This window comes from Notothenia rossii, assembly GCF_949606895.1.
Source record: "Notothenia rossii genome assembly, chromosome: 6".
Taxonomy (NCBI): Eukaryota; Metazoa; Chordata; class Actinopteri; order Perciformes; family Nototheniidae; genus Notothenia; species Notothenia rossii.
In genome coordinates, this window is record NC_136909.1 from 80,192,515 (window position 1) to 80,205,014 (window position 12,500).

The window sequence follows — 12,500 nt, forward strand, 5'->3', positions numbered from 1 at the left end:
GTAGAGGGTACACACACACACCATATACGCCCAAAGGTGTTGAAGTAGGACGAGGTTTGGTGTGAGAAGGAAAGCATTTGGTATGCATCATTTTCACTCTCAAAACCATTTTGTTACCCTCTGTGTTTCTGTCTGAAAACATTGTCATGTCTTGTGTAAGATGGATAAATACAGTTGATTTCCTGCATGCGTCATAGCAGAGAGTACAAGAACAGCCAGAAACAATAGTAACATCACGTTTTTGCAAATGAATCGATGCATGAAGAAAAAAGCTAATAAATACACCGAAAAAGAATAGGGCCTACTGAGTTTAATAACATTTGAGACAAAGATTCATCACATAAATAACACTTGAGGTGTACACTAAGTCTGCAGATCGCTGGGAACATAGTTGAAGCAGCAAAATTAAAGCAAATTTGCATCCCTCTAATTTGTTCGTGTTAAGTTTAGTTCATGCCCAAACGTGTTTTTATTCGGGGCCACAATGTACAGACAGCTTTAATGCAGTGGTCCAGGTGCCAATAAGCAACATAACACTATCTATGTATCATCAACAAATAAATAACCAAAATACATCTTTAAGCCTACGCCAAGTGTCCTACAAGACACAAATGTAAGTTCAATCAGGAGAGACGTGATGTATGAAATACATGTTTATTATCGGGTCACATTATATAAATGAAACATAATGATGACAGTTTATAACAAGTGAATGAAATGGTGTTGGCCCAGGTTTGGTAGGATGTCATTCGGGAAGGGAAGAACCGTTTCCGATTAACCCCTCCCCGGGTCTAGACACTGGTGGTGGTGATAAGTGGTTAGGTCCGGTTGGAAGGGGAGAAGGTTGAGCTTGGCCCTGAGTTGGAAGCAGGAGGCGAAGGGGTGGAGGAGGGTTGCGCGTTGACACCTGGAAGACAGTTGATGGAAAAGGGGAGAGCATATATAGAGGGATTAACAGGTGCGATGATTAGGCTTGTGAATGGAGGGAAGTGATAGGTTAGCTTGAGGGGCGCTCCCTATCATTTAGTGAAGGGAGTGAGTATTGCCATGACGTGCAATACGAAGTGATAGGTCTTCCTGCCTGAACTTGCGCTGAGCTTCATTAGTATATTTATTTCTAAAACTACATTAGTATGCAATGAGTATTTATTCAAATGTCTTCCAACACAGACTCCAAAAGATCTAAGAACCATGTAGTATTTAACTTAGGCAAGCTTAAGCCAGGATCCACATATTTTAAATATTGATTTCATTTTATTATTGTCTGTTTTATTGATAACTGGAGAAATTCATTATTTATGTTGTTTCATTCTTGGTTAGTGAGCTGTGCTGCCACCTTGTAGTTACTTTAAGTACTGCATCATCTCACCATCTTTTTTATTTGTCTTCTTTTAAACCTTTACCCACCCGGCCCACTCACTATATCATCCATATCCTCCTGACCAAGTTTAGACTTTAAATATAAAATAAATATTGGGAAGCAGCATTCAGGTCAAACAGGCTTTTTTTTCGGGTGAAATATGACACAGTGAATGGGGATGGGCCAATTTCAGCTTTCAGAGTCAGACAAGCCAAGCCCAAAACAGGTTGCATGACACACTCGGGTGGGGCATTTTTATCTGGTATCCCCACCACACCTACTGAGTCTCATTTACGCACGGGACGCACAGGACCCTTTATATCCAAAACGCACGGACTGTACCGCACTCCCCGACAGATCTCCCTTCTCTACGCCGCTCCTCACACACTGATCGCCGGTCATGTTTCGCTGCGGGATTGCCTACCCTCGATGCAGGTGGATCGTGCCCCTGCTGCTGCTCTTTGCCATTATTTTTGACATTATCGCCATCGCCGCTACCTCTGGATGGGTCGAGGATGAAGACGCCAAGACCCACTACGCCAATATGTGGGAGCAGTGCCGAGGCAGGAAAGACACCTGGGAGTGCAAGACGCTCATGGAGTTCCGTAAGTGTCTGTTTACACAACATGAAAACGTAACGTAGTTCCTGCTGAACATAAGACGAGCAGAGGTTGAGAAATAAAGCGGTTGAATGCGTTAATAGAGCCAGTAATGTGATATGGTTCTGTGTTTTTGTCGCTGTGGTGTCAAATTCAACATTCACGTATTGTAACTTGAAGGACTCGACCTCTGACTACAACCAAAAACTGAGGGGGGAGGGCTGAGGCCTACAACAATCTCACTAAGACAGACTGAACTTTGGTCTCACTTGCTTTAAAATATTCATTACCTGACTGGGTAAATAGTACAATAGGGAGGTTTCATTCTGGTGCTTTATAAAGCAAAAAGCCCCAATATAATCTTCTCAAGTCAACTTTGAATGGTAGTTAATTTAAAAATAAGTGTTTAAATGTTCTTTACATGACTTTAACATCAATATTTTCAACAAGTAAACAAAAGTAACCAAACTAACCTTTTAAAAGAGGAACTACCTCAGAGCACTAGGTGGAAAAATGTAATTACACCAAACAAACAGAAACTTGTTGCATTTCTAAGATTTTCTTTACACTTTTTTTGTATTTGATACCTGTCTGAACATGTCTGTAAGTTCTTTACATGAAATGAGTCCCATAAATGCAACCCCGAAGAACCAATTGTAACATGATCATAGCAGCTCTATAACCTGCGGCTTCTTTTGAACCTACCTCTGGCTGGAAATGTCTTCTTTAATCTTTGTAATACACAATGATTTCATTGGAGCCGGTGGCCTATCAAATTATTCAATAACACACTGGATTAAGTCGTATGAAACTTGCAGGGCATTCCCAGGCAGAGATGAATTCATATATAGGAAGTGTTCTTTATTTCTTATATTAAAACTTTTATTTCTACAGGCAAGAAAATAAAGATATGTGTGCCATCATCACTACAGCTAATACCACCTACAATAATAAACAACCTTAGACGTTATCTATACATAACACTGCTCACAGATAATAATCTTAATATTACATTTGCTGGGGGAAAAGTTCCAAAACCACTAACTCACAAAACATTTGAAATACTTTGTGACCTACACGCCTGAGAAGCTGATAATAAGCAGTTTGTAGGATGTCTGTCTGTCAGACCGGTTATCACAAATGGCTATTTATAGAAAAACTGTTAATGAGATTTCCTATCACTGCAGAGTCTGACAAAAGGCACACACACTCTAAAACTATTTTGAACAATAACTGTGAAGTGTGAACAGAGCAGACTCTCTTGTTCTCCCACTCTCCGCTCCTCAGGTTGTATTTGTGTTATTCCACACCCGCACACTCCCACAAAGACTGTATTGTTGCTCTTATCAGACTCTGTGGGAGTCAGCTAGCGGGGCTAATGGAATGCAACTCCATATTCTGATCCGTAAAACATATACATGTTCCTTTTAGACGCAGGCTGATAATGTGAAAGCATTTATTTGAGACATACTGACTTTTTCTCACATTTAATAATGACACTTTTTATGAATCCTTGATACAACTGCATTGTTTTGACTGCTAACCTGTCAAATCCTCAAGGCCTTTGTTCAACTCTCATGTGTTACATCTGGTCGATCAAAAAGTGAGAATTAGCTTCTTTTGTCGTTACACGATAGGACATAACAAGAAATTGAATCTTGTGTCCTTCAGCTCAAGGATATTTTTATAACTTCAAAAGAGGAATACCTGTGAGAGAAAACATTAATTACAGCTCGGATCCATTGTTCACTCGATCTATATAATTTATAAGAAGATTACAGAAGTAATTGTTTTTGTTTACCTAAAATCCTCTGTGACCTTTGTTGGTCGCTGTATCTTGTTTAATATTTTAACAATGGTTCATGGAGGGACATTTTTGGTATGGGTGAATTTCTGAAACAACAAGTGTAAAACTGAAGGGGCTAAAACTTTCCTTTATTTAATTTACCCAATGTAAAAAGTATATTCTAGACATTTCCTGGTCACGTTTAAAGTTTTAGACCAAGTTTTGTTCTTTGTCTGAACTGTCTACTCCTGCTGTTTTTGCCGGATATCAGCAGGACTGAAACAAAAACAAAACACGATCCCAGCTGCCTAAAAACTTCTGGTTGGATACATTTTCATTCTTGGGTCACAGCTCAAGTCTAAATTATTGTGGGGCTTTCTTCGTGAACAGAAAACTGAGGAATACAAATTATTTTTACAGTACATGTGTGTGACGTAGTGAATACTGGCATTGGAACAAACTGTTTCCTGTCATGTAGTTTAGGCCGCTCCCTGTATCGCATCTCGCATTCAAAGGAACTGCAGCTTCTGTATGAACAACAGGCCCAAACATTTATTTCATGTTTGGGCACGCCATCAGAATAAGAAATGTAGACAATCACAGGTTTCATTGGAATCAGTGGAAGGGCCAACGTTTGACCTGGCACAGTAGGAAAAATACAGATGATAACAATGAGGTCCGCTGTCAGAAAGGCCTAGACAACAATATCAATTTGACAGCTTTAAAGCAATATTTTATTAATTGTATATCATTTTTGTGTGCAATAAATGAAGCCCCTTGATTTATATTGGCTGCTTAGCAAAAAACAGACATTGTAGTTTGAGTATTTTATCCATTAACAACTTTTTATATGAATTTCCTTTAAATGGACTATATCTAACAACACATTTATACCCAGATGGGTAATTACAAAACATGCAGATAACCATTATTTTCATTATCCATTTGTTTTCGGGTTATTTTACCTATCAATTGTTAAAAAAAGTGATTCATGATTAAATCCCAAAGATATTCAGTTCATTATTATGAATGACAACCAAAGTGCAAATCTTCACATTTGAAACGCTGAAACCAGAGAATGTTGGATATTTTTTATTCTGTAAAATACACTCAGAGATTTATGGAATATAAATATAGTTGCCAATCACATTGTGATTAAACCTGACCCTAGCAGCTGCTGAGTACCAAAGGAGATTATATCCATATGGCCTGCTCCTACATGATTGGGTAGTCACTCACTTTTTATCACCTCTACCACTTCCAGTCACCGTTTTCTATTTCTTGACCAACCAAGGTGTATCAATAGTATGAATGTGAAACAAAGCACCAAGAGCTGCTGGGAAGATCTCTATTTAAAATATTTTCAAGTAAAAGCCAGGTTGTTAATTTGATCCCTGCTGCCTGTGTGAAAGTCTTATTTACAAGGTTTGATGTTCATTGTTCTTGACTGTAAGACCAGGGCTGAAAGTGTAAACATCAAAAGAGAGAAAAGCTTCCCAGCTGTAGGAAAAACAAATCTGACATGGCTGAGGCGTTATGTAATGAGCTATGGAGAGTGTGTGTGAGTGACTTCATTGGAGGCTTTTTGGTAAAGCTGCAGTTAAGAACATGTTCCTGTGTAGGAGGGGGGCAGCCTAATCTGTTTGGTTTTGTTAAGACGAGGAAAAAATATGTTGAACAGCTGGAGGGGAATTAAGTAGAAGTGATTGTGACATGTTCACATTAAATACAGAACATTCCCTGCTTAAAACAGAAACAAACACTGAGCAGAGGACCAAACACAACGCCATGCTGATATAATATGCTTTTTGTTTCATTATATTTTCTAAAGGCAGGGAAGTTGCTCTCCTTCCTGTCTTTGTTTAGACAACTCGGGGAATCAACCCTGGGTTCATCTGTTGCTCAAACACAGCCTCTAATTAATAAGCCCAAACATTCTTTACCATTGATTCACCAACCATGGTAAAGATTGACAGAATCCAGAAATGTTTGAATGCACCACACCGCAGATGATTTATTATCACACAGCGTCACAAAACCACAGAATGCTGGTATGCTAAGATTATGAGGTGCAGCATTTTCCGCAAACATCAACTTTATGCTTTAAACAGAAATAGTCACACTTAATCTTCAGTCAGGTATTATTTCACATTCTCCAATATAGTTTTTTAGAACTATTATATAGCATTCATGTTTTGTAGGGTAGCTGATACTATCCACATGTTTCAATGTAATCTTGAAGAGGGATACTTAAAACAAACCGTACTGTAGGTCGCAGTTTTTTAAATTGTAAACAGATTGTGTGTGTTGTTGCATGGCTTTGCTTTAGTTTACTCATGGTCTGATTGTTCTCGTCCACAGAATCCCAGATTAACTTTGTTTTATCATGACAGTGTTTATTCTTTGGGGAGAAAATGGAACCAGTCCTACTGGTCTGGTGTGTGTGTGTGTGTGTGTGTGTGTGCATATTGAGAGAAATACTAATAAGGCAGGTTGGACATTACTTCACCTGAACACTTAGCTTTGTGAATAATTCAGGGTGTTGGCTGATCCAGTGTCCGTGGTGTAACTGCATGTCGACAGTCACACGGGGCTTGGCTGTTGCACAAAAACATGTTGAGATTATCTTCATTTGTGTTGATTGGTGACAGTTTGTATGATGTAATGGCCTAAAAACCCTCATGCAACATGAAAAGTGGCATCATCTTTAATTTGTCTCTTACTGTACAAAGAGTGCAGTTCACTGACTCAGTCTAAAGATTTACAACCACGCTTAATGGGAGTGGCCTTTCTCAGACTGTATCAGTTCCCCGTAATTATAAAAGCCTGCCGGACCTCACAGAGTGACAAAGCAGGAGAAAGTGTTGCTAAGGGTGCGGAGGCGGTATGTGTCGCAAACAGAAAGCTTGACTCCCACTTTCTCTCTCTTGATGTCAGCTCGAACCTCACTAGCCCGGTGGAATGTGCCCTCATGACGAGTTCACGCTGTTAGTGGTGAGAGAGAAACCATCAGAGCTGTGTGAACACCATGAAGACCCACCGAACACAAAAGTCCAACATTTATTTTAGTAATGCATCCCCAGCATCATCTCTGTTCTTTATTTTCTAGTTGAATAGTTTGGGTTTTGAACGGATAGAAAAAAATACGCACTTTGAGGAACCGGGATGGACATTTAATAGACTAAACATATTTAGATTAGTATCATAAAACAGAAAATCTCAGTATCTGAGAGGCCGAAACAACATTTATTCAAATTTAAAATATTAGATATTTCAGATACTTTCTGAGAAATCATTTTGTATTTGTATCCATATTACACATAACTATTTAAACAGTGGGGCCAGATGTTGATATCTGGAGAATATTAACAGTAAAGGCTTCTAAAATGCTGTAAAGCTCATTGTTTAACATTATTATTTCTGAAGGAGACTCAGAACATTTTATTGCAGACAATTACCTAAAACTAAAAAAGTGTGTCCGTCTGTGTTCATCTTCAATTTGAAAGACTGACTTTCCAGGTTTCCGTTTACTAGCATGCCTCTAACTTTTATCTTTGTCTCTGTTGATAATCCAGCCTGGGCCATGGCAGTGGCTGCTCTGATGATCATCGGCCTCCTCATCCTCATCATCGCCTTCATCATCTCCTGCGTGGCTCTGTGCTGCACGCTCAACGTCACACTCCTGCCAGTCATCGGAGGAATGCTGATCCTTGTTGGTAAGATACACAACCAACATCCTGGTACCTGGTACTAATACCGTATACCTTAAGTTGAAGAATATAGAAGCCTTTTTTCATTGGACAGAACAGGCAGACGTTCACAAATGTCTCATGTTGTCTGAACACAAGCATTAGGAAGTCCACCTACATTACATGGTGTAAAATCAACATTATTATGTTTTTAATTGGTGAATATCTGATTAAAGAATGAGTTAACAAGACTTTTTTTTACTAAAACGTTCCGTACTTAAAGTTAAACGTTTAATACACACTTTGATTGTACCAAACCCCGGAAAACATAATCTGGCGTCTTTTAGTGAGGAGGAAAGGGTGAGGTTTTGGTGACTCCATGCGAACAGCTGGTTTGTTCTGTTGACTCAGCCCACAGATAGTCTGACAACATGGAAGAGAGCCAAACAAACAAACACACACAATGATACTCACAGCTTCTCACTGTCAGGTGAAACAGCAGGTCTCATTCCCAGCTTCTCTGGGAGGGAGGTAAAGGTACTTAGGATTAGTTTCTAATGCTGTAACTACTTGACACTTGGTTCCAACAGGTGGCACAAACTGACTCTTGGAAGAAAAAGGAAAAGAAAGATTAGAAAATAATAATTGGATAATACAGTATCCCTCTGTGGGGCTTTCATCTTACCCCGGATCATGATTTCACACTCACTTTGATGAATGTGTGCTTATGTGATGAAAGTGCAATGCTATCCTTTTATTTCAAAAGAGTGCCACAACAAAGACAGCGATTTATAACCTTTATTTCCCCTTAAGTGTCTGCCTTTTATACTGAGTGTCCATTAGATAGTACCGTTATTAGTCTAAACCTCTATGTTATGCATTGGAAAATAGTGAGCAGTAATGTCAAGTTTTTGTAGCAAATGGGCTAAAAACAAAGTGTTCCTTTAATTCCTATCAGTTCCCTGATAACATACATACAATCTGAAGTTGTCTGGGGGTCTCTCTCATACATTTGTCAACTTTTCAAATAAAGCTTTTCAATAAAAACAAATGTAATCAGCACCTGTAAGAGTCTTGCAGAATGAATTACCCTTGAACCGGTTTCTGATTACATGAATCGTCTGTGATTAATAGAAGAGTTTGTGTTTGGTTTCACTCCTGACTCACTGCCTGCCCAGCATTTATTTCAGGGCTGTTTTAGGGCTACTGTCAGCGAAAGTGCATCACAGGGCAAATCAGTGTCGCACCTTTCTGGAGAATATCTCTTTGGAAATAATGAGAGTCAGTCGCAGTGCAGTGACTGATCTGATCGCTGTTTGCTAATTCTGACTCACCTAATGTGATATGTTGATGTCACTCTCACACACTCATCTGAAAGCCTTTTTCGGTGGGAGAGAAACTCCCTCTGGCCTGAACTTTGGGATTTTAGCCTTTACAGACCGTTTACATGCACAAAAACCTATATAACAGACTACAGGCAAAGGGAAAACTGCAAAAAGCACAATAGGCGAGTTCACACCAATTACTTTTCCCACAAAGGTTCATGAGAACTCTTTAGTTCTCATGAACTAAGTACAGATCGCGTTCACACCGGAAATTTGTTCCTGGGGGAGGATTAGGCAACTGAAGCTGCTGACATCACTTCTTCTTCTTCTGCTTTGGGTTTACTGGCAGGCCGCAAACAACTTCACGGCGTATACTACCGCCCAAAATCCCCGGCCGGAAGTCCCCGGACTTAGGGACTGGCTTCAGTAGAAGCAGCTGGGACTCCCAGCAGCTTCTACTGAAGCCAGTCCCTAAGTCCGAGTAAACGGCCAGAACGCCGACACCTCCTCATCTCCACCGCTCCACCGCTCCCATGTTTTATTTTGTGTTGTCATAAGTTAGCCTCTCTGCGTTTCTGCGCTGGGCTAATGCTAATGATAATAATGATAATAAAATGGCGACTTCACAAACGTTTTTGGGAGTTTGACAGGGCGTGGTTTGCATTCCGCCCAGCCAATCAGACAAATGAACCTTTTTCTCCCACGAAAGTCCCTGCTCTCTAGCAGGGACTGAAAAGGAGGTACAAAAGGTTCTCTAGAACTAATATAGTTCCTGGGACTTTTCTGGTGTGAACGCAACTAAATCGTAGTTCTCAGGAACCTTTGTGGGAAAAGTACTTGGTGTGAAGGCGCCTAATAGGACCTCTTTTAAATCCACCTCTCTCTTTTTCTCCCTGCAGTGATTCTCCAGGTCATCGCTCTGATCGTCTACCCATGCAAATTCAACGAGATGATCTTCGAGGGTCACTATTACTACACCTGGGCCTACGGATTCGGCTGGGGCGCCACCATCCTCTGCATCGGATGTGCCGTCCTCTTCTGCTGCCTGCCGCGCTACGAGGACGAGCTCACAGGCCTGAAGAAAGTGAAATACCTCTATACCTCCGCTTAAAAACTCAACCTGCACACCCTCCCGATTACAGACATTTCCACTCCGAGCTAGGGAAACATTTTTACCCTGTACCATTTCACCAAAGCTCCACGATGGCTCAGTTCAGTTAGATTTGGTTCGTGAAAAACCCTCCTCGAACAACAGAGGCAATGGGTCATTCTTCCAGGAAGTGGACTTTGATTGGATGTTGCATCTCCTTTTAATGTACAGACCTCTATATTAGATTAAGACAGCATCATAAAAATATATTTTTACCATTTAACATTCTGCATTTTAATGTGAGATACATTCCTAATTTTATCTGTACTTTTTACTAGTAATTCTCAATGCAAGATCACCCAAGTGCACTTAACCTAAGGGATGTCATTATATGTAAAGAATAGCTTTAATCTGGTTTATTGTAGAACTCCTAAAACCTTGCTAGAAGAAAAATTCTGACTACATTTTGCACAGGATGGAAAATGGTTTGGTTTTGTCCAATATGTTATAGTTTTCAGTTCTTTAATCTCTATTCTGTATGTGGTTGTGTGTAAGGTGGATGCAAATGCTTGGAGTAAGAAGCTGAATGTAATCTATGGAAATGTAGTTTTAGCATTTGTTTTTGCACCTTTTTTTATTGGATTTCTTTTGCTAATTCTTGTCTGCTATTTGTCCTCAAAGTTTTGTATTCTTACTTATTATCAAAAGGGTTTGAGTGGGGGTTTGCTGTGTTGGCTTTGTATGTGTTCTGAACACTAATAATACACTTGATGAGACACAGCGTGTGATGTTTGATTGAATTGGCTGCCGTTCGTTCTGTCACTCTACACTGGAAAGCAAATTAATATATTTTTAAAATGTTATTCAGGTATAATTTGATTGATCTTGATAGTTAATTTCCCATGCACATTTACAACATGTGTCAACATTTGGCTTAAAGGGAGCAATATAAACTCAAAAACTTCCAGTGCTTTTTTATGTCCCATTGCCTCAAAGTTCAAAAACAAGACTTTCCCTGAAAGATAACCAATCGTGTTTTTTCTAAAGGTTTTCATAAGGTTTAAAAATGATTCTTCTCCTAACAATCGGCTGGTTTGATGAGACACTGAACCAACAATCTCCTGACATACTGTGTGTTTAACATGTGCCTTAGCTTCTTCACTGCAGTGTTGCTGAATGTCCCTAAAACTAGTCAGTCCGGTTTCACTCGCGCTTCATCCCAGTCAGCAGTTACATTTCTGTTCATGCCAAGACCAAATCCGTGCACAAACAAGACCAAGCTTTATTGTTCTTACCACAGTAAAGAGTTTTAACTGTTGAATGAAAACAACTTTTATGTAACTGCATAACAAAGTGCTTTATCTTTTGATTTGGTAGACATTTTAACTGAGAGTCAGTACAAACTGTGCTAGGTTTACACATGGAGAAGGTAAAAACAAACAAGCTTTTACTTACGACATGTGTCTCTTTTTTTCAAGACATTATTAGTCACTATAGGGGATATAATGTACGATAAAGATTGTCTTCAGCATTCATTAACTTCAGAAAATCACCTGGCTGTTCCTCTGCTGTAGTACGAACTGTTTCTTTTTTGGTAGTCTGTGTATTTTTATGCAATAAAAAACTTTTCTTTTGAAACGAATACATTTTCAGACAAGTGTTTACACTGCAGGGAAAATGTCGAGTGTTTAAGAGGGAGGAAGAGAAGGCATTTAAAGGAGGAGGAGAAAAGATCAGGTAAAATATGTCAAATGTTTCACAATCCCGTCTCAAATTTGCTGTAGGCAATACAGGTTATCAGTGTTCTTAAAGACCACTCTAATTAAGACTAGTAGCAGCCATTACCTTAGTTTCAAATCTGATCGGAATATATATGCACCTTTGAGTTGCTTAAAAACAATGTGAGGAAGGTTGGCCAGAAATCAAGTTGCAACCTGAATGCTGATCCTGTCTCGTTGTTTATACTCAGACTCATAGGGTTGTCAAGACAAGACACACACACACAAATGGAGGGAAATTGTTGATCCACAGATGTGAGTCGTAAATTATGACATGCAAACACACCCAGAGAGCCACACCCTTGGACGGGCCTGTGTGAGAATTACACTTTGCTCAGCATGTCCTGACAGCTCAGGCTTCTCTGTGAAAGGGGGAGGAGAGATAAGAGTGGACGGGAAAGTGAGAGAGAGAAAATGACATGAGGGTGAGAAATACAGTGTGAGGCAGCAAGGAAAAGTTATTGAAAGGCTGTGGGGGGGGGGGTTACTGGTAACATGTTGAAGGAGGACAATAGAGAACAAGATCGACCCCAAAGTGAATACTCTACTGTTCCTCATTGCGCTGTTATCGAGTCCATCTCATTTCCTTTAAGGCAGAAAACAACTAGCTATAAGGTATGAGAAACATGTTCAAGCATGCGACACATCTGTCAACCTAAAGGAAAATAATGTACTGTAGGCCTACACACAACACACAGCCCAGTTTCATCAGCTGCTCCTGGATCAGATCTACACACAACAACACACAGTCCAGCTCCACCAGCTGTACCTGGATCAGATCTACACACAACAACACACAGTCCAGCTCCATTACATAGCCATCAAGCGAGCCTCCAAATGGGCGCCACATCACGGCTACGGCGTGCGGTGAAG

The 12,500-nt window shown here is 39.9% G+C and overlaps 1 protein-coding gene and 1 long non-coding RNA gene across 2 annotated transcripts; one reads left to right on the top strand and one right to left on the bottom strand.

The window, feature by feature from the left end:
• The first annotated feature begins 1,559 nt into the window (after positions 1-1,559).
• On the top strand, positions 1,560-11,491 carry perp (p53 apoptosis effector related to pmp22). The gene is made up of 3 exons (XM_079686125.1): positions 1,560-1,965; positions 7,321-7,461; positions 9,659-11,491. Exons 1-3 carry the CDS (start codon positions 1,761-1,763, stop codon positions 9,868-9,870), a joined length of 558 nt encoding a protein of 185 aa, XP_079542251.1. The 5' UTR covers positions 1,560-1,760; the 3' UTR covers positions 9,871-11,491.
• Positions 6,197-9,652, bottom strand: LOC307042303. The gene is made up of 3 exons (XR_013809067.1): positions 7,909-9,652; positions 7,292-7,509; positions 6,197-6,730 (listed from the first exon to the last, which is right to left on the bottom strand). It is a non-coding gene; the product is annotated as an uncharacterized lncRNA (long non-coding RNA).
• Positions 11,492-12,500: the final 1,009 nt, after the last annotated feature.